General features: G+C 43.2%; 2 protein-coding genes across 4 annotated transcripts; one reads left to right on the top strand and one right to left on the bottom strand.

Annotated features, from left to right (window-relative positions):
* Position 1: 1 nt before the first annotated feature.
* LOC135387762 (cohesin subunit SA-1-like) lies at positions 2 to 3,609 on the bottom strand. The gene is made up of 2 exons (XM_064616864.1): positions 2,783 to 3,609; positions 2 to 2,732 (listed from the first exon to the last, which is right to left on the bottom strand). Exons 1-2 carry the CDS (start codon positions 3,440 to 3,442, stop codon positions 84 to 86), a joined length of 3,309 nt encoding a protein of 1,102 aa, XP_064472934.1. The 5' UTR covers positions 3,443 to 3,609; the 3' UTR covers positions 2 to 83.
* On the top strand, positions 3,600 to 18,279 carry LOC135387763 (CTP synthase 1-like). 3 transcript variants are annotated; one of them, XM_064616865.1, is made up of 13 exons: positions 3,600 to 3,798; positions 5,178 to 5,358; positions 5,901 to 6,070; positions 11,061 to 11,162; positions 11,213 to 11,329; positions 11,380 to 11,463; positions 11,769 to 12,137; positions 12,189 to 12,277; positions 12,330 to 12,424; positions 12,480 to 12,586; positions 12,645 to 12,741; positions 12,794 to 12,946; positions 17,487 to 18,279. In XM_064616865.1, exons 1-13 carry the CDS (start codon positions 3,733 to 3,735, stop codon positions 17,738 to 17,740), a joined length of 1,884 nt encoding a protein of 627 aa, XP_064472935.1. In that variant the 5' UTR covers positions 3,600 to 3,732; the 3' UTR covers positions 17,741 to 18,279. The 3 variants fall into 3 exon arrangements, with proteins under 3 accessions (XP_064472935.1, XP_064472936.1, XP_064472937.1); XM_064616866.1 differs by having other exon boundaries at positions 3,600 to 3,802; XM_064616867.1 differs by lacking the exon at positions 3,600 to 3,798 and adding an exon at positions 4,854 to 5,001.
* The last annotated feature ends 4,245 nt before the right edge of the window (positions 18,280 to 22,524 follow it).

Below are 22,524 nucleotides of genomic sequence, written 5' to 3'. Positions count from 1 at the left end.
ACACATTTGAAACACTTTATTACACGTCGAATAAATAATGCTAAGAGTACAACCTGCAAAACATATTTTGCCAAGTGAAAGTTTCAGTGACGAAATTCCCCGTCTGAACCACGATCTGAATCCATCTCTTCCTCTTCACCAACATGGCCGCCGTCATCGTCACCACGTTGCCGCTTGCGTCCCCTATACTGTCTCCCTGGAGCCCTGGCTACAGGCTGTTCAGCCTCTCCATGAACAAGGCTGGTCCGATACATAAGCAAAGGCTGCCAATCGTCAGCACGTGATGCCGGTAGCTTAGCCTGAACATGTCGGTCGAGGTACTGGAGCACAACCTTCTTGTCTGGTTTCATCAACTTGTTTGTAAACTCACAGAGCAGCTCAAGAAATGGAAGGTTCTGTGGAGGACCCAATGGATTAAGGGATGACTCAAAAGGCGTACAGGCAAATACGATGCCTTCTCGATGAAGAGCTGCTACAGAGTCTCGATTCTTTACTTGGTCCAGTCCAAAAGAAAGGGCAAATCTTTTGGCCAGTTCTTTGATAGCTACGAAGCTTTCGCCTTGTCTATTGACCACTCCATTCTGGTCACGTTCCAGGTTGTTGAAAAGAGTCGTCAGAGATGCAACCATCGTTCGAGCACAGTTTACCTTGTTGATCTCACGAGCTTTACCCAGGGTTGCCTTGATTATGTCTCCATAATCATTGTAGAAGCGAACGTAGTGCTTAAAGACATCCGATGCCTGTCGAACGCTGATGACATTGTAGACGACGAGTTTACAGAAACAGGCGAGAAAGTTCCGTCGCTTATGAAGTTCCTCAATTTTGCGATGTTCATCCTGGTCGTCCTCATACGCAGTATCGTCTTCAACAAAAACGTTGTTCTGGATGAATTTGCCAAGGTTGCCTTGGAGGCTTCGATCTGGTTCATAGACAAGAGAGTTAAATGGTTCAGTATCTCCAAGTTGCCGACAGAAGACAATGAGGAGGTCACAAATGCTGATGAAAGCTTCTTCTTTCAAAGAATCTTGTCGAGCACACAACATGTGAACCATAGTATCCATAAACTCTCTAAGTCTGGCTTTCAGATTGTGCACATCTTGCATCTGTATGTTGCCATCATCCAATCTAGCCAAGTCCCACATTATCCCTGCGGTGCAACAAGAGATTGCATATTTTACTCCTAGCATGGGCAAGTGTCTCTCACTTGACCCTTTCACCCAAAAGTCATAGATATCATTCCAGATGGTCCAAGGGCCCAGATTATGACAGCTGTAGAATATGGACACCTTCTTGAGTGCTGTCTGAACGGCATAAACTTCATCTTCATCTGCCTCCTCCCCGGCATCAGCGTAACTTGTCAGTGCGTTCTTGTATTTTCCAACAAGCGAGTCGACCAAAGTCCCTCTGGAAACCATGCACCGTGAGTGGACGGCAAGTTCTTCGCTGCACAGTGCTTCGTAGGTTTTGGCACAAGTCTCCAGCACCTCTGTGTCTTCGTGTCGCTCAACGATATCGTGAATGAGCTTGAGGAGGATGTCGAGCGATTTTTCTTGTCTGCTCGACGTGTAGATCTCGAGCTCAAAGTATTGTGGCAGCACCATGAGATTTGCAATTTTCTCCTGGTCAGCAATGTACTTGTGCAACAAGCTGGGAAGTGCTTGGATGAAGTGTTCGGTGAGTTTTACTTTGTCATCGCAAACTTGTTTCATTTCTTTGTTGGACATCTGTTTTCTGTTTGGCCCACGGCCTACAGGTGGTTCTCCAGTTGCAGCTTGTTTGACGCAGCAAACCATAATCTCAATTAATGACGTTTCTTGACGATCATCGAGCTGTTCCTCCGCAGGTCCGGGTTCTTCGAGAAGTAAGTCTGTCATGCACTCCCAATCTTTCATCATAGGATTGCTCTCAATGAGACTGTCCACAAGATAGGCGCCATGTTCATGAAGTTCACTCTCGATAAAGAACTGAACAAGATCCCGGATGAGAGGAGTGTTGACAGAACGCTTCTTTCCACGCTTTGTTCTCAACCCTTGAACAGCAGCTTCGTCTGGTTGGAACAAACGTTCGTTGAGGAACTCTCCAGCAGCTTGGGCAACCGCACGGTGAGAGCTATATACCAACTCGTACACATGTTCACAGTCCTTGTCAGATAAGATGTCACGATGATGCATGTGGATGCTGATAACAAGCTTGACAGCGTGAACTGCCACTTCGTATTCTTTGTCGAGCGTCATTGCTACGATGCGATCCTTAAATTTGTTTGTAAACAGCTCCATCTTGCTGGTAAGCTCTTCAGATGCATATAATGGCAGAAGCGCCTGGAGACATTTGAGTCGTACGTCACCTACTTTGTCATGAAGTGTCCACCCGAGGTACTTCAAGTATGAATCATCCAAAAAGTGCTGGTGGAATTTTTTCATCCACTGGCCAATTTCGAGCATGCAGATGGAACGGATTTCTGGCAGAGTGTCGCGGTATCTATGAACAAAAACACTTTTAAACATGTATGTCAGCATGTTTTTGATCTCATCAACGTTATCCTCCAAGTCTTGACGCTTAGTCATGAGAAGTTCCAGACGTTCGGTGGCACGTTTGTCACGGTTTTTTTGTCGCTCTGCCTCATACTGGCGCTGAGTATTGTCGAAGCTGATGCTCAGGTTGAGGGCTACGTCCACCAAGGCTGTCATCAGCTTCATGGCAGCCAACGATGCAGTGTGGCGGAATGCTCGGACCTGAAATGCAAAAGTGTTAATTCATTCTTTAACAAACAAGACAAACATACTTGAGAATCGGATAATCCTGTCAGTATCGAAATGACATTGTCCATGAGAAACTGGTCATAGATGATGCTGTACTGACACTGACGCACAAGTACTTGAACAAACTCGCAGAAGCTTTGTCGAAACTTCTTCCATTGAGGTCCTGACATGATGAGCGGATAATCCCCGCTTTCTTCGTCAAACTCTTCCGTCATCTTACGTATGAGCTGTGTATGGTCCATACTCATCATAATCTGGGGTGACACCCTTCCTTTACAGCCAGAACAGTTAAAGAAGAAAGTAATCAAGTCGCTCAGGGCTGCATCTTTATCTTGCTTGTAGGATTCAATCCAATCATCGATCACAACAGTCAAAGAGTGGCGACCTTGTTTGACGATTTCGTAAAGGCTGCTTGGGTCGTCCACTATGCCACCATCAGTAACGTTACGTCGAGCACCTCTTCCTCGACCGCCACGGCCACGGCCCCTGCCACGACCTTCGCCTCGACGTCGTTTACCGCGGGTTCGCGCTCCGAAGTCAACGTCGGGTGAAGCATCATTCGAGTCGTTCAAACCGTCGTCAATGTCTGGGAAGAAATCGTCAGGATCCGGAGCACAATAATCGTTGGCTTCCTCAGCGGCTATGCGCTTGCGGCCAGCCATCGTGGCAGTACGAAGAATCATTTTCTTACTTTCTTTGCCTGTTACTTACTTATGAGTTGAAAAACGGAACTTGCATGAAGAAATATGCTAGCTAGCCTCTCCTCATATCCCTGCAGAGACGGCAATAGCGCTATAATAGCGCCAAAACAGTGTCCTGTCTTGGCTTGGATATCGTTGTTATCACCGTCGACTGCGCGGAAACTTGCTCGGAGGGTTTGTGACAAAAAATTGCAATTTAATTACAAAAAATTGTTTTAACACTGCGAAATTGTAAAAGCAACACAGCTCCGGAAGTCGGAGTATCTGAACAAATGACGCGTGCCCTGAGGCTGTCCGCGTCGGTGGCAAGGCGGTTGGTTGCAAAGTTCTCGCCGCCCGTAGGTGCTTCCCAACATTTCTCTCCTTATTCTATAATTTTATTGTGATGGATCTGAACATACGTCTGTCAAGAAACACGTGTATTTCTGTGTGCGAGTTTGTAAAAACATATAGTTCTGTGACTCATTGCCAAGTGCCGAGGGGATGTTAAGACATCATTGTTAACATTCGGGTCACTCTCTCGTGTAGAAATAACAAATAGATGTGTCATGATTAGTACAGGACGTCTTTGAATCAAGGGCCCGAGAAAAATTGCACGCACTGGGCGTCCATGGCGAGTGCGACACGTGCTCCATTAAGCATGCGCTATGACGAGCGCCGTCCTTTGGAAGTGCATTTCGTAGTGCAAGTTCCCCTCCAGAAATATATATATGCGTAACTGTGATGACAGCCTGTTTTACCGCATATTCAGGAACAATGAGACACGTAGCTCGTCGCTATAGTTGTTCCGTCAAGACTCAGGTTATGTTACTTCAAAGCGCACAAATTGGCAAAAAAATACTTGAGTTGGTTGCGCATTTTGTCTGCTCAGTCTTTTATAGTGGGGGGTTCAGTCCAGGAGAGCATGCTGCGTACACTGCTAGGATCGTTCAAGTGCATGGTGACAACAAAAATTGGATGAGGGAGTTGGGATATCCCTATGTTCATTATATGAACATTATTTTCACTATCCAATTGTCTGTTCACTTTTCACTTTGCTGAAATTTCTTTGAAAAGCTGGCAGACAAATAGAAATCGCGATAGCTGTGATTGATCGACACATCAGTCAATAAAAAAATGGCTAGGAGGCGAAATGGCTAGGAGCTGGTGAAGATGATGCATGATGTAAAACCCTGAGACTAGGGAACACGAAGGGACGACACAATTCAATCAGTCTCGTCTGAAATCTGATGTGTACGAATATATCCTAAGATTTGGGCTTTACACGCCGTTTCTAGCCTTTCCAATACATCTTTTACAGCTGTGGGAAGCAAATACGAAGCGAATAATTGTATAGCGGAAGCAAATAGTTATATAACTGACCTAAATGCATTTACAGGTTGAGTGAAAACGCCTACCAAATGATGCAGTTGTGGTATTCAATGGTGTCTTATTAGCATTACCAAATTGAACACACTTCCTTTGCTTTGTCAAAATAATTGCCAAGCATTGTTAGCGTTGAGGCAACGAGGCGTGGATGGCATAGCTCTGTACGGCACACGGTAAGCAAGGGCTTGCCAAGCGAGCAATATTTTTTGGGATGTCTTTATGAAGCGGCACTTCCTTCGGTGGTATGGGCTTGCAGTTTCCCATTCAGTTTGCGAGAAAATACGCAATTTCACTTGGAATAGGAGTCTCGCTTGGGTGTTGAGAAAAGTGTTTTAATGCAATTTTCTAGGTAAGAAGCGCAGCCATGAAATACATCTTGGTCACAGGAGGTGTGATTAGTGGCATAGGAAAAGGAGTGATTGCCAGCAGTGTTGGAACAATCTTAAAGGCTTGTGGTCTTCGAGTGACTTCTATCAAAATTGATCCCTACATAAACATAGATGCTGGAACTTTCTCACCCTACGAACATGGTACATTTCTTCTTTCTTGTTCCTCCATATTTGGGAATGAAAAAATGGCTAAGATGATGCATAATGTAAACCCCCCCGAGACTAGGGAGGAGACTTTATGTTGTGTCTGTCCCTTGTGTGTCTCAGGGGTTTTTAGATTATGCAACATATTTGTGTTTATGGAGTGAGGCCAATGTGCTCAAGCAACCAGGTTTCAATCATGTATGAGGTTATTGAAACGATTCTACTGTAGTTGTAAACCAGTACATTGGGCTTTCTTGTGTTTTTTGCTGTGAAAACGTTCAAGAACAACATGTGCCACCCCTTTATGGTAAACTACACTGTACATTGTATGTCAGACCATGAGAATGCAATTTTGCGTAAGAATGAGAATGCTACAGTCGAAAATACGAGTTTTGAGCACGATTGAGAATGCGGAAGGACAAAGACACATAGAGGAGTGTTGTGTCGTCTGTTCTCAATCATGTTCAGTCCCATCCAACACGCTCTACACATTCCCGAGTTTTGAGTAAAATGATTCGTAAAAATTTCTTACGAAACAGGCGAGGTGTTTGTGTTGGACGATGGCGGTGAAGTCGATTTGGACCTGGGCAACTACGAGCGCTTCCTGGACATCACTCTTCATCGTGACAACAACATAACAACGGGGAAAATTTATCAACACGTCATCAACAAAGAACGGAGGGGTGATTATCTAGGGAAGACTGTCCAGGTATGTGGGGCGTACAAACTTGGACATTTTCTGAGGCTAGACCACACAAACCTTGACTGCCAATCGAGACGTTTTCCACGACAGTCAGATTTGAATAGAAATATGAGGTGCCTGGGAACAAGAGAACATCCTTTGTTGTCTACATGTTGTTTACATGGGGTTTGCCCTGCTTCTATGCACTGCTTCTGTGAGCTTGAAATATAAACTAACTGCTAGACCAGGAACAAACACAGTGCGAAAACGACAACCACGGGAGGAACCTCCAACTATGTTCCTCCCGTGGTTGTTGTTTTCGCGCTGTGTTTTTTCCCGGTCTAGCAATGAATTACCAACTAGCCCAACAAAGCATTTTGTTGGTATAAACTAACAATTACATCCAACCAATTGGGGCAGTCATGTTTCATCATTTGGTAATTGAATCCACACACTGAGGTGGACTTTCTCGAGACATTTCATGATGCAACTAATGTCGGACGTCAGCGAAACGTTTGTATCCGTGATTCACTCGCATATTTTTGTCTAAGATAGTTGTTTCAACCTCTTCATTATTCAAAGTTTCAAAATACTGTATTTTCACGCGTATTAGCCGCACCGCAGATAAGCCGCAGGACTCGTTTTTAGATACATTTTGAAAATGTTTTTGCAGATAAGCCGCACTCGCAGATAAGCCGCGGGTAATACGACGCGACTGCTTTGTGCACTAAACTAGTGATGCACATACAAAATCAATAGAGACGCTCAACGCTCGTCGACGCCATACTCCCTGCCAGCTGCCCTGTTCCCGTACTGGTCCGCGAAGTCGACGACTTTTAGTTTGAAGCCGCTGTCGTAGCTGTGCCTTCGCGTTGGAGCCATGCCTCACCTCTAACTGCCATGCCCGTGTCCACGAATGCTGCTGCTCTGGTCAAATGAGAACTGACGCTTAGCTGAACACGTTTCATCCCGATGTCAGGTGTATTGAACCCTTCCTGTGGGTCTGCCGACAGAGGAGACCGTCGGGAAGGCCATAAACCCTGTCCACATTCCGGTGTCGGAATGCCGTATAACAAAGGAGGTCAGTTCTAGTGTTCTACTAAGATCGGATTGTGCCCTTGTTGCATATCTTTCGTTGATTGACGGGTTAGTGGTGCTCCAGGAGACATGAATCACTGTCACCCCTTTTGTTAAACCTGTGTGGGGGAATGTATTCGGAAGGTCAGTCCACTCGAATGTGGACCCGCCCCTGTTCGGTATTGTTCGTGCACTGGCAGGGCGGTCCCGTTCCGAAAAACATGAGGCACTGTTGGCCCTTTCGTTTAATCCGGGGTATGGGGAAAGTACCATGAAAAATAGTCACCAGATAAGCCGCACCCGCGAATAAGCCGCAGAGCGTCCGCGAAAAAAAAAAAAAAACGCGCATAAGCCGCGGCTAATACGCGTGAAAATACGTTATTCGAGTTTTAGATATTGACGCAGCTCTAGTATTCACGTATTGCTCAGTGCTGCAGCAAGTGTTTGTTCCTTGTTGTTCAGAATGCAGATGGAACCGACGGGTTTAGGCAGTGACATAGTGGAGTCATTCAACGCCAAATGTCCCGGGGGCTCGGATCTTTATGAAAATTGTGTGCACTCTTTATTACGTCGTACAGAAATTCTAAAGTCCAATTATTAACTGTCTCGAGATAACGTCCTTCTCAAGTTTCGCTAAATGCTGCAAACCGTATTTTACGTATCATCTTTTTTCTGAAGCTTCAAAAAAAAAAAGAAAAGAAAAACAAAACTCGGAAGTGTTCTGTAAACTGTGAACTCTATGCAAAGAACATGTTCATACAACCTAGGCACGCAAATGCACATTGCCTATAATTACGATAGTTTTTCCGAGACGCAAATATGGCAAAAAACGTGATGTTACTTGTGAGTGCTGAGCATCTGTCTTTAGACTGGTCGTCAGGAAAAAAAATCACGTGGTAGTCACTACTTGTTCAAAGTAAACAATTGACGTCTCAGCTGTCACTGTTTCAGAGTAAAAAAAAATGAAGAAAACGTCAATTTTGCCCAATATGCCTGCATTCACCCCAAGTGCAAACAATTAGTATAATGCTTCTTCTCAAACATATTGAAAAATGTCGAGGGTTATATTTTTTGAACGCGAGAAATTAATTTTTATATTGCATACAGTGCTACGACCCTCGCGTTCGCTCGAGGGAAGGAAAACAGTCACACTGCGTTTTCTTCTATTTATATTGCACTTAAGAGCTCAAAATGGGGGTGATCAGTTACACATTACTACAAACTTGCGAGACAACACATATAAACTTGTCTTTAGAAAACCCTGTATGTCCCGCACGGACACTTGGTTTTGACAACATTGCAAAATCTCCCAGGGATGGTTATGGCCTTTTCATATGTGTCGGGCAGCCTATCCACAACCTTGTACAGCACAGAGCGTACGGTATTTTCAAAAATAAGAAAAATATACACGCTGGTAGGCAACATGCCCATGTGCTGCATGTGCGTTTGGCACTGGCAAAAGCTGGTATGTGCGCATAGTCAAAGACAATGACAAACAGGGTGAACTGAAATACTCCAAAAGGGGTATTCAAACAACGCCCCCTTGACGTTTGGCATGGAATGACCCAATGGTATTTAGCGGAGATGAGGAAGTTACTTGTCAAAAGGAACTCGTTACCAGTTAAGTTACTGCGCAAAAAATGTGACAGAGTTACTAATGAAGTTACAGGTAACGAAAATGAACTTGCAGCTTTCAGAGCCGTATATTAAGAGCGAGTCTGGCCATTCGGAGGAGTCACAAAAAGAGGCTCGACCAGTCAGTCACAGTTTCGCTCCTCTGATTGGTTTGCTTTTTACCAAGGGGGTTGCCATGACACCGCGTCACCTTACTGCCAGCAAAAATAGTGACGAAAACAAACGCAGCGTAGCGGGGATTTTGTAAATTTTTACAGACTACTCGGATTTTACGCCGCAAATGTACATCTTCGTATACGTTTCTCAGAAATCAGTTTCAACCAATGGACTCGTAATTGCTGGCTCCGATGTCCTAATGACAAGAGGTAGCATTTCAACATGCACTGAGATTAAGCAGAGGTGGCCGTAAAATTTCGAAAACGCGGACCCCTTTAAAATGGATCGTTGCGCTCGTATCACTGCCACCAAAGTCATAAAATAACGTTTTATTGCACCGAGATCTAAATAATGATTGGCGCGAGTTGACAAACACCGCGCTGCATCCCCTAAAACGGACCAATACCCTCCGTGTAAAGAAGCTACACCAGACCAGCGTACTGAAGTAAACAATGAGTTGAATTCATGTGAGGATGAACGGCTGTGAGGCCTGCCATGAGGGCTTGAGCAGATTTCAAGTTGAAGGGTGCGACCACTAGAGATGGGGAGGGTGATTCAAGGGGCCGCGTATATCAGTTTGAATCAAGTCGTGAGGTGAAGGTGAGTGAGGTTGCACCAAAATGCCCACCTATGGCACCTGCCAGATGCAATCCTTGTAGAGTGTTCAGAGGATTGGGACTGAGAACTAGAATTCCCATCTCTGTTTACAAGACGTGCTTGAACCAAGTAGACTTGTGAATGAACTGAATTAACTCATTCACTACAGCCTACGCATGATACCAACGATACTTGCGCATTTCTCCTTTGTCTAGTTGGCAGTGTAGCCATCTATGTTTGCCGCTGTAAGGTTGGTAATGCAGTGTTGAATGCGGGAGATAAGCTAAGCATGGCCTCAAGGTAGAGGGACCAAGTAGACTGAAGAGATCATTACGGTGCAACAGGATCAGTTGTTTCTTTTCCATTTCTTTTTTCGCTTGTGGCTTATGATCACATATGACCGGCATGTGACTGTCAGGTTTAGCGATTGAATTAACACATCGGCGAGTGTTCGGTCATGAATTCAGTTCACATTTTTGCGTGACATGCACATATCAATGACATCCCTTGTACATAGGCAAATAAAAACAGATGCTACGAAAGTCTGAAAGATGTAGGTATAATTCTAGAAAGCACGCACAATCAGACGACGTATTCCGAAAGGCGCTGACCTGGTCAAACTTGGCGCACTGTAGAAATCTCACGTGACTCGAGCAAGCTGGCCACAGACCATGCCGTTTGAGTTGGCCGCATAATGTTATGACGTCACGGTGAACGATTCAGTGAATCCAACTTGACTGAATGAACAAATTCACCAAAGCGAACTGGGTTGCCCATCACTAAGTCGTAGATGCACCATGCCACTTTCGATTTCTCGCTGATTAAAGATGACATTACGCGGTGGCTTGTGGCACCATCTGTTGAGAAGGCTCCGTGTAATCGGAACGAGTGACTCCACCTCGGATAAAAGTTACCGAAAAAAAGTAGCTCAGTTGCAGTAACGAGTTGCCCCCAACACTGGTATTAGTAGGTTCATGTTTTATAAGGCTCAGGTGTCTCTTTCCTCAGATTTTTTTTTCTCGATTTATTTAGTAGACAGACATCCTATTTGGATAAAGTGCCATCTATCTTTGATTGCAGATTTTTAATCCATTCAGTGCTTTGGATTACTCTGGGGTTGTGCTTCTCTTACGACACTAGGTTTCGGGAGTGTTTGAGATAATTTCATTAAGCTCCACAATTACCTCGTCCAAAAGATGGAATTTTACTGATGAGAGCTTGTATATCAGTCCCAGGTCAAAAGTTTCTCTCGCAGAATACCTTCTTCTTGAAGGATGAGTTAGTTGCGTTCCTTAACCACCAGGGTAGTTTGGCAGTGTTTTGTTCCCCTTATCCCGCATACAACGTAAACAACGAGAATTAGCCGGGGCAGGGAACTGAGGAGCGTCTAGGTTTGAGTCATGGAGGTGTCAGCATCTTTTTCCGTAGTTATTTGATTTAAAACATTTTTGTGTTCTGCTGGTTTATGCGTCCTCAATCTCGAGGATATTCTGCTGCCATGTAGCTCGCTTACTTTTCTTTTACTGCAACTAAAGCGCAAGTTTTGTTCTAGGTTGTGCCACACGTAACGGACGCTATTCAGGAATGGGTGGAACGGGTAGCGCTTGTTCCGGTCGGTGACTCTAATTTCACCCCAGAAGTGTGCATTATAGAGGTGAGTGGACCTAGATGAATGAATGCGTGTGAATGTGCGCTGTGTTTCAGCTGGGTGGTACCATAGGAGACATTGAGGGCATGCCCTTTGTAGAGGCCTTCCGTCAGTTCCAGTTTAGGGTCAAGAGAGAAAATTTCTGCTGCGTTCACGTCAGCCTCGTTCCACAAGTAGGTAAAACCTGCAAGAGATGTTGGCAGTGATGATTCTGTTCCTTTAGCCGAGGACAACTGGCGAACACAAGACAAAGCCAACACAGGCCAGTGTCCGGGAACTTAGGGGTTTAGGATTGACACCTGATCTTGTAAGTACCTGTTTCTTTTGTAAGACATACTGCATTCCCTATAAACGTGGGTCCAACTTGTGTCACTTCTGGGGCTCAAAGTAACGAGGAAACGCTGTCGAAAAAATATTAGTTAACTATTATTTGCAGTCTTAGTGGCATCCTTAGATAAAAGCGGTTTCTGATGCAAATCTAAGCAGCAAAAGGGAATGAAAGATGAACAAAGAAAGAGTTGTTTTCATATATCACGCCTTCTGTATAGCTACAATGGAAGCCACCCATGAAGACGATATTTACAACTATATCTGACACTTTGTAATCTACAGATAGTTTGTCGAAGTGAAAATGAAATTACCCGAGATGTCAGGGAAAAGATCTCAAACTTCTGTCACGTGGAACCCCGTCAAGTGCTGTGCATGCACGATGTGCCTTCCATCTACCACGTCCCAATCTTTATGGAAGAACAAGGCATTGTGGAATTGTTTGCGGAACGGCTTCACCTTGCTGTACCTGCTCCACGTCCTCGGAGACTCATGTATCGTTGGAGGGACTTGGCTGTCAAGGCAGAGAGGCTCATCCGCGAAGTGACCATCGGTCTGGTTGGAAAATATACCAAGCTAGAAGATGCTTATTCGTCGGTCATCAAGGCCCTACAACATTCAGCCCTCGCGTGTAACCATAAACTGACCATCAAGGTAAAGGACGTGGGTTGACCTTTGTCACTCTAAATACATTTTTAAAAACAGTACATCGATGCTGAAGAGCTGGAATCACAGATGAAGTTGGAGGACCCTGTTAAGTTTCACGCAGCTTGGCAGAATCTATGTTCTTCAGAGTAAGTCTTCCTGTATAGAGGATGTGTCCTGCAAGATATCCTTGTTACGCAGTGGTATCCTTGTGCCTGGTGGATTTGGTAGTCGAGGCATTGAGGGGAAAATTGCTGCGATAGAATGGGCCAGGAAGTCCAAGAAGCCATTCCTAGGTTGGTTGTTGCAAGATTCATAGAGGTGTGTTTACGATTATTCATTTGGTCGCAGGGGTCTGTCTCGGACTGCAGTGCGCCATCATAGAATTTGCTCGCAACGTCATTGGCTGGACAGAGGCCAATTCTGCTGAGATTGACCCAGAAACAGTGAGGCCTGTTGTGAGTATCTTTTATATTTTATCAATACTTGGCATGTGTGTTATGTGTGACTTTGAAGGTAATTGAGATGCCGGAGCATCATGTTGGCCAAATGGGTGGCACGATGAGGCTAGGAAAGAGAGAAACCATCTTTGGGAGCAGTGACTCTATCCTTCGTAAGTTGCTTTACTCACTTTATCTGCTTTATATATACCAGTGTCCTTTCAGGGAAGCTCTACCACAATGCTGACATTATCGAAGAGAGGCACCGACACAGATACGAGGTGAATCCACTCTATGTTGCTGACTTTGAAAGAGCTGGACTGCGATTTGTCGGTAAAGACACGACAGGAAAAAGGATGGAAGTCATTGAGTACGCTGGTGAGTCACATTTTTTCTCTCGAAATAAAGCAGTCATCGACAGGAATCGCGTCTCTCGATTGCCATATTTGGACATTTATCTTGCCTTCAGCACAATGATTGTGAATAGAACCAACACATTTTGAGTATTTTGAACCTTTAGGGAGCCATTTTTCGTACGTGGCTCGAACTAGAAGGGAACTTGTCTTGGTATGCGGCACACCATGAGTTGGTGCAGCAGCAAACTGGTGAGCACATGAAAGAATGGCAACCATGCAGGGTGACCACGAAGAGTGCGTCTGCAGATAGGGCACACCCAGGGCATGATCCATCAGTGAGGGAACGGGACACAAACTGTCCCAGACATGTGCACCTGAGACGAATCTATCGAGTTTGCACTGGATTTTGCGGCAAAGTTTTTGAAAAACGAGTTTAGACGTGTTTGCGATAGGCTATGGTTTCGCACCGACGTGGCAACACGACCAACACCATAGCCACGAGTTTGCCTTGTATGCAGAGCTCCTCTTACCTGCCGTGGGCGAAATCGTGCAAATCTGAGGAGAAAAATTATATAAACGCAAAGCAGCATTCTTGAATAGGTTTTAGATTATTTGCTTTTCAAACTACTTGCAATCTCGTACTTGACCGATCATGGCACCCCATACATAATCACGTTATTAAATGTTGAAATATTGTATATTTTCATCACTCCTCTTTGTGTGGGCGCACCCAAGATCAGCGAGGTTTGGGTATTGAGAACCTCCTACCTTGGAGGTCTGGCTCCACTTGTGGCTTCCACCCGGATTAGATGAGACTATCACAGTCTTGACTTTGATGACTTGTACCATGTCAGCGTGCGTTCATCAACTCCCATACAGAAGTAGCATGGTTGAGTGGGCGTCCGCTCGTTGGTGGTAACCAAGGTCATGGTTGGAATCCTACAACCGGCTGTGCTGTCTCAGGACTTTCCCCACGTCTGTACGCCACTCACAGTTGCTTCGCGGCACAATCAAACTGGAGTTGGGTGTGTTAGGAAAAAGCTTTGGGGCATTTGAGGCTTACGTGCTCGTGTCTGTCCATAAATGTACCTGCCTTGGCTAATTGTCGTTGTTTACAATTAATCGGGTTTAACAACAACTTGGTTGGACTACAACCATATGGACGTGGATGCCAGCTAGTCTTGTTGCTGTTGTTCCATAAAATACTAGAGCTGGGCAAATAGCAAAATTTCTATTGCGAATCAAATACCAATATTTCAGAGACACTACGAATACATTTCAAATATTTTTTGCAGTTGTGAATCGAATAATTGTTGATGGTACTTTGAATATTTTGAATAGCTACAGTATATCCATCAGCAAACAGTTACTGCTCATTCGTGGCATTTTCTGTCAGAATATAAAGAAAACCTCTACTTGAGGCTTTGACGTGTGCATTATGTTGGCAATGGGAGTCTCAAGATCCAAAGCATTCTGCAGCAATCCATATTCTCTAGTTGGGAAACTACATCAGCTTACAAACTATATCTCTTTTGCTGAATACAGTTGTAGAAGCTGCGAATATGTTTCTTGGGAGCTTAGGGACTACAATACATTAATATGTAGTGGAGATACACAGTCAGTCACATGTCCTGGGTGTTTCATCTAACGCGATAAAAAATTTTGCTAAATGGTGACGTACCCGCCTGCTGTCGTGTATCCTTTGGTGGTCCCTCAGGATCTGTCTCAGGATCTGTCTCAGGATCTGTCCTCGCTACAAAAGCGTCAGAACGAGAGAGAGGAAGTCTCTCGTGTGGATCAAGTTCGGTTTTTGTTTGTCTTTTTTCTGTGTTGTTTTGTGCTGACGGGCTGGAAAATTGGCTAGATATATCGAGCTCAGCAACTGAACTATTGCAGCGTGCCGCGGATCTTTCGGTAGGATACGATTGTCAAAAAGCTCATCCACGCAGGATTTAGCTAACACAGAAAAAAGTATTACGTAGACCTAGCCATCACTGCTAGTCCCCAATGTCCATCGCCGGCACTGTGCATACCGGAAACAATGCCATAAACTCAGTGTTGTACGTAGCGCCGCTACTAGTAACGGCGCTACCGTATCCGTTACTTTTTTTGCTAGTGGAGTAGAGATCGCGCTACCTTTTTAAACTGGTAACGAAAGAAGTACTTCCACTACAAATTTGCGGTAGCGCAATCTTTGAGCTCTACCGCTACTTTCCGAGCTGGGGTTCGCGACAACTCGACTTCGACCTATCATCAAACCTCCACTCTGCCTGCCTTCGATCAAGCTGCCCGATATCACAACTCATTCTGGGAATACCGGGCAAATAGCCGAAAGGAGGGCACAGAGGCCGTTATCTTACAAAGAGGATGTGTCCGCCACGTGTTCCCTATTTGGGATGAACCTTGAAGATTTGGTGCGTTGTCGGAGTTGTCTGCAAACTGACGTCACTCCATTCTGGAGCCGTCCTCGCTAGCTATGAGTCATGACATTCCACATGACATTGCACCACGTACGCTCAGGCGCTTGACAGTTGCCATTTCTTGTCCGCTGCAATGGAGGGACCATGGCCTGCTACAGTACAAAACAGTAGCGTGGTGTTCAGATGTCTACTATGCGCCTCAGTGGGAAAGCTTTATCTGTGCGTCAAGGAAGTCAACGTCCAATTTGAAAGGCACACCATGGTATGTTTACTAACTTCTCGTTCCGGGCAATTCGAGTTCTTTTTGTGACAAAGCTGCTGAGCCTTTTATCGGTAGACTTGCTTTGTGCTTTATTTGCTTTAGAGGAAGAGAAAAAGATTTGCAGGATACCGAGTAGGCTTTAGTAAATCTGTAAAAAAACGGTTTTCAAAATTTTAGCCTTCAGGCAACCTACGTGTAACCTCCATTGGACGTCGATTTATTATTTTGAGATATTATTTTATTATTTTAAGACGTTTGAAGTACGTCATCAACGATACTGTTTGTTTCTTTCCTAAAAAGTAGCGCATGAAGTATCGCGTTACTTTTTACGGGTAAAGGTAGCGGTATGCCGCTACTTTTAGGTACGTGTAACGATATCGGGATTTCGTTACTGTTTGCTCAGGTAGCGCGTATCGGTATTGCGCTACCTTTTCGGGTAGCGGGTACAACACTGCATAAACTTAACCACAAAGGATTACAATATGCGTATTATGCTGCAGAAGAAAAGACTGTGGTGACCTTGCAGAAGCCCAGCTAGACCAGAAGGAAAAAATAGGAAATTAAAAGAATTAAAATGGGAGCCCCAAAAAACTAATATGGCACCCTACTGGATACACGCAACGTGGGTCACTGTGACCGTAATACCCTCTACTACAAAAAAAAAAAAAAATATCTCGTATACGCAAAAACACCCTCGAGATTTTTTAATATGTTGTAGAGGAAGGCTCGTTCTATAAAACTGTGTTGGTTTCAGACATCTCTTCTGACCTCTTGATTGTGTGTGTTACGCTCGACTGTAGCGAATTTTGGAAAAATCGCATACTTTCCCAATTTTTCCTGCAATGACTGCGAATGTTAAGTGTCTCGCGATTTTTCCTTTTGAAGTATTCCATGAGACCTTCGAAGGAAAAAATATTCATTAAAATTTAATGGTTTGATTTTCCACAAAAAACAAAATGCGAAATAGGAGGAAAGTTGCGAAACTTCCGACCTGTGTGTACCAGCACCGGTTACAGCGTGGCTTCCTCTATACGCAAAAGAAGTTGTAGGTGCTTTCTATGAGCCGCAGGGTTTGCGCCAGAGTTGTGAACTTTGCTCGTGTCTAGCACCTGCCACATTGACATCTGGGAAGAAACGTTTCATGGTATGTCATTTTCCACTATTAGGGACTGCTAAAAAATTTCGTAAAAATTTGCAATAGTTTTGTGAGGGTCAAGCAGGTCCACTGGATCATTTGGCGTGGAATCACCAATGTTGTTCGTGTAACTGAGAGACCGAGTTCATTGGAGGAGTAAAACAGAAATGAACATGATAATTTCTACAGAAAACATTAGTTTCATGCTCAACTTTCCTGTTCCTTGTATCACTTTTTGCTATTTCACAGCTTTTCTATTCCTCCCGGTTAATGTTAACACAGCAAGAAGAGCAATACTTCAAGATATACATATCCACACATTCAGGACAGAAATGTGATTGTCTAACACCCTTAGAGTCATTCTAATAGCCGAAATCAAATCCAAATATGCTTCAAATGCGAGTATTGAGCATGTTGCAAAAGAGGTCCTTGGCCAGCTTCATAAATCACCACCACGAGGTAAAGCTAAAAGTGAAAGCGAAACTCATTCTGTAGTGTTTATGAGATCCACATGTCATTATCTACTTTAGATGCCGCACCGCTCATAAACTGTCGACTCTCTATGGGCACGGTAAAATTTTGGAAGCCCAGGCATGGTTGTCATATTTCTCTGCTTCATCCATCCTGATTAAAAACAGATATCTTATTGTAGTCACTATAAAAGCAAACAAGCTCTAAACATATCTACCTCATTAGAAATGCTCGTTCTTCACAGTGGTTTCGTATATTTATGCTTCTTCTCAAGATCACCCGTACTTTGTGGGAGTGCAATTTCACCCGGAGTACATCAGCCGCCCGATGAAACCCTCTCCACCATATCTGGGCTTAGTATTGGCATCCTGCGGACGTCTTTCTGGGTACCTGCTTCGTGGATGTCGTCTATCGGAACTCAGCGACGTGGGATCTTCTTCTGAAGATGACCTCGTCAATGCCGTGTCCAGCGAGGCATCCAATAAAGCTGAGCAGACTGGCTCTCAAGAAAGTGCTCAGTCCGAATGAAGTATTTCAAATGGTGAACAACACATTTCTGATACCTCATAATTTAGGCTGAATTGTGATGACTATGCAGTGCAGGAACAGAACATAATCCTGCAACATTCCTTTGTTTCCAAACACATTTTCAATCCCACACTTTTAGTCTTCTATGAAGAGGATCTCCTGCTTGAGAAAGCCGTGCAAGTCTGTAACATACAATTCAACCTAAATTTTGAGCATTGAGCCTGTTGAGAAGCGCCTGAAACACTTGTGCTTCCAATAGAATGTACATGCTAAAGAATTTGTTACATTGGCATATTTCAACTAGTAATTGTAGTATATGTGAAAGTAATCATGAAAAATGTCTTGCACCAGTTAATCCTCTCTGTAGGTTACACTGGAGGCACTGTATTGGTCATTGAACAATATTTACCATTCTTAAGCCCAAGGGACCATGTGATACATTCAGATTTTGTCTTTCTTTCGACTTGGTTATCATAAATTTGCCAGAACAGCATCAACTGTAATGTTACTTATTCTTTACAATAAATTTTGCGATAGGATGGGCAGGTTGTTTCTTGCATAACTGTGTCAATGAAAAGCAGTTGAGAGTGCACTACAGAGTCTCTGCACAACGACGACCTTGATTTTCATCAGAAATGTGAGAGGACATATGTCAGGGGACAAAGGGTAGAACGGCTTTTAAAGGTTCCCCCCAAAAGTATTTCTTTTTTGTTTTTTGCTACGTGCTTGCGTAATAGTGTCTCAAATTCAACAACAACTGCTTCAGAAGTGTTTCCAAACGCCTCTAGTGGCGGGGATCTCTCCTCCCCCAATGAAGAAACTGCTCCTAAAAAAGTGTATCTACCCTTGTTTGCCAGCAACCAACTCTACCACATCAGCCTTGACGTTTCCTCCTTCAGTGGCAGCAAGGCAAGCATGAGCGGAAAAACCATTTCCTTCAAGTACCATTTGTGCACCTCCATGAAAATTGTATCCAGAGTAAAAGAAAAACACTCATGTTGCTGCCACTTTGTGTGTTCTCTCCCTGTCTTTTCTGGACTTGGCCAAACGACTATATTGTGTTTCCCAAATTATAAGTTTATTAGTATCTTCCATATCCCCTCAGAGATTAGATTCCAAACGTTCCGAGCTGTCATTTTTTTTAAAATTTTCAAATCTATACCTATCTGACCCACAGACTAAATATGATAGTTTAACAGTGTGACCACTTGCAGTGTCTTGTTCTACGGAGTGTTTGTTGCAGAAAAAATGTTTGTTTCTGATATATCGGGTGTTTCATGAAGGTCCCCTGGCTGAGTAATTCGTCAACAGATAATCTGAAACAGAAGAAACAAGACAGTACACATTCATATTCATAATCAATATACTTACTCATTACCAGTTTCACAGCTGCCATATGGATATGATTTCAATAGCATTATAGAGGTATCTCATAACTCAACACCCGTTGACCCCAACGAGCCATTACATAGAAAGGATCAAGTCCAATGCAGACACGAGCAAACTATTTTATTATTGTCAATCATTATATCTTACACACAAGCTTTCGATGAATCGGAATTAAAATACGACCCCACATTCTTGCCACACCACATTATTCTTAATCGATACGATTACGATCAAAATTACAACTTTTATTATAACAAGTCCGAGATTCCTATACGTGACCACCATCATTGCGACACCAACAATTTTCCACAGCCAACATGATCATATAGTGGGGACACAACTATTAAAAATAGTTTCTTGCTGATAGATGAAAGGAATTAATCGAATTTAAAGATCACCAGAGAAGCCAAACTGTGCATGCTTTGTTCGCGCGAGACAAAACTCTTACTTGATTAATTTCGATCTTGTTGTATGTCAGCAGCACAGACATAAGGAAATAATCAATAGCGAGCACTAATAGATATGAAAAACGTCAGCAATATTAGAGGGAACCGGTTTCCATACTGGCGCCTTCTTCAACACATGTAGGGAAATAATAGAGAAACAATACTCAACCAATCTATCAAAACTAGAAATAATTAAAACAACCAACATTACAAATTTAATAAAATAATTTCAAATTTTTTATGATAACCACAACACCATTGCAAAAAAATTTCTACTGCAACGGCCACAAGGAAACAACACAAGTATTCATCTTAGTGTTCTAAAATGCAAATTATCATATTTTTGTACTGAGCAGCCAAACAACCATCACACACGACTGAGAAATACATTTGCTCATCCTGTATAACCTCAACTATGCGAACACTATGAAATACAATTTTCATTCTAACGAATAGACACTACAGGTGTTTTGTGAATCCGTTGGAGGCATCCACAGAGTAGAATTACAAACCAATTTCCAGCTTTTTTCCTTCCTTCCTTTGTCTCTCTATACAGCAACATTCTCTGTTCAAAGAGGGGAGATATACATATTGTCACCCCCAAGGTTTGCGCAGACGTGACATTTGTAATTTATCAAATCAGCAAATTTATGCTCATTATTCGATTCTGAAGAACACATGGAGAAAGTCGACATTATTCACTGATAGGAATATTATGCTGACATCATCTCAGCAACACAAAAAAACAACACAAGTGCTCATCTGAAATGGAAATTAATGTAAAAGTTTTATATTGAGCCAGAAATACATTTTCACATCCTGAATACATAATTCACAACACAGAGAATATTAAAGTCAGTCGAGTGAACACCTGAAAGAAAGACAAGCCAAATAATTTTCTTAGCGAGTGACATGAGTGCTCTACAAAAGAAACATATCTTTTTTGTTAACATACAACTATAAACTAAGAGAGGGCATGCTTCCCACTCATGTCAAGGTACTTGTACTTGCTGGGAGGTGGACACAGAATCTTTGAAAGCTTCCATTTTTCTTACACGAAAATGCGTCACATCCTTGTAAGTCCGTTTGCATAATTCTCGTCGGTCATCTTGCAAGCACGACATGGGCGGGATTTTAATTAAATTCTAAGCCTGATAGCACATGGAAGAAGAGGTGAAAGTCAATTTGAACGATTAGGAATCGAGGCATAAGAAAAGGCCACAATATTTTAACCATTTAAATGAGCACAGGTACACTCTTAGAAATGAACTTGACCACATGGCACGCTCCTCTCCAACCATCATCCTAAATGACAATGTTCTCGCCCCTGATTTGTTGAAAACTGGAGCCTATTCTGTGTCCATTCTGCACGGCCCAAAATAGTCTCCCGTTTTCAACAAATCAGGGGCGAGAATGTTGTCATTTGGGATGCGTGCCATGTGGTCAAGTTCATTTTTAAGAGTGTACGCCTTAATGAAGTGTAGAAGCACACTGGAAAACAGGACAAAGGAAACATGATAGAAGAGATGGACAGATTTTTGCACACAATACCATAAGTCGTGGGAGGATGTGATAAACAATTGCTTTGAAAGGGAAGAGCCTCGAAACGATTCCTTTATCACTGCATTTCAATACATCACAGACATGGTCGTATTCGGAGATATTGAGAAATTACATACGTGGAGGTACAAGAAATTGTATGCCAAATCTACAGTCGTTACAAAATTATCTGCACATCGAGTTTGGAAGGACAACTGGGATTGATGGTGGTATTTTTTGAAGTCAGCTAACTAAGAACTGAAGTACTTGACGCCAGATGTAATCGGAATCATTGCAAACAGTGTTGCATTCATCAAGAAAGCAATTAGATCACATTATCGGTGTGTATGATACGATTCATTATGGATTTGATGCAAGTACGTCTCTCTATTGACATGGAAAGCACTAAAAAGTGAAAAATGTTATCACGTGATGTGTTCCACTATCACGTCTATGGAATTTTTTTCGTCTACCAGCTGTTGCAATCACCTGGATCAATGATGTCGAATGAACAGAAATTTAATATTGTTATACAACATCTGATGTACCGTCACTTATTGAAACTCGACCATATCAACTGTCGTGAACCACTGGACAATTTTCACCTAATACTCTCTTGTAAAAGGGAACGTCAGTAAGAGATCGCACAGGATCATGGCAACTAAATGCAAGTAACTAAAGCGCTACAAATACTGCCAAGTCATGTCAACTGTGTTAATCAATACTGGATTCAAGCGACCCATCATAAGGAACTACTATATGATGCATTCTCACTTCATCACTCAAGACAAACACACCAAACGAAACTTGTGAGTTTGAAATAGGACAGTTGTACTTTATCAAAATAAACGAGTGTATAATTAATAAGTGTAGATTATTTTGTCATCACACGATCACTACACATCACAATGAGAACTGATTGATTTTGAATGTGTTTCGCATGGTATGGATAGAGTGAGAACAATGATTAGGTACAATTTCTGACAGGAAACTAATATTCCACACTACGTGCAAGAATTCTTTCTGAATCACATGGAGTCAGAGAGGACTGCCAAAGAGCTTTCTAGCCACCTACCATAAACTCCCTCTCCTGTGAACAATAGAATACAGAGAAGCATGCTTCTTTACAGCTTCAACTCCCGAAGGATAGAAGTAATTGATGTGGAGGGAATCTCTTTTGGCAACATATATCGAAAGGAGCACATTGTCGAAGTACAAGCACGATGTGGCCCTCGTTTGGTGTGTTACGAGAGCGTGTACCCGAGTGGTTTGGAGCCACCCACGTGATGGCTGTGCGTGGCTGAGCCAATACTGAGGTTTTGGACCGCCACTCAGTAGAGGCAACACTCCACTTTGGCTCCCGCTTCTCGCAGACGGTAACTTCGGAGTAACCCGACCTGAGGAAACTCA

Source organism: Ornithodoros turicata, chromosome 3 (assembly GCF_037126465.1).
Source record: "Ornithodoros turicata isolate Travis chromosome 3, ASM3712646v1, whole genome shotgun sequence".
Lineage (NCBI taxonomy): Eukaryota > Metazoa > Arthropoda > Arachnida > Ixodida > Argasidae > Ornithodoros > Ornithodoros turicata.
The sequence above is the reverse complement of the archived record's forward strand: the minus strand, read 5'-3'. Positions and strand labels throughout refer to the sequence as shown.

Coding starts and splice junctions, on each gene's coding strand:
- LOC135387763 (XM_064616865.1), top strand. CDS start 3,733: ATGACGCGTGCCCTGAGGCTGTCCGCGTCGGTGGCAAGGCGGTTGGTT. Junction 6,071..11,060: donor ATCTAGGGAAGACTGTCCAG/GTATGTGGGGCG, acceptor GTTTTGTTCTAG/GTTGTGCCACACGTAACGGA. Junction 11,163..11,212: donor CAGAAGTGTGCATTATAGAG/GTGAGTGGACCT, acceptor GCTGTGTTTCAG/CTGGGTGGTACCATAGGAGA.
- LOC135387762 (XM_064616864.1), bottom strand. CDS start 3,442: ATGATTCTTCGTACTGCCACGATGGCTGGCCGCAAGCGCATAGCCGCT. Junction 2,733..2,782: donor CAGGATTATCCGATTCTCAA/GTATGTTTGTCT, acceptor TTTGCATTTCAG/GTCCGAGCATTCCGCCACAC.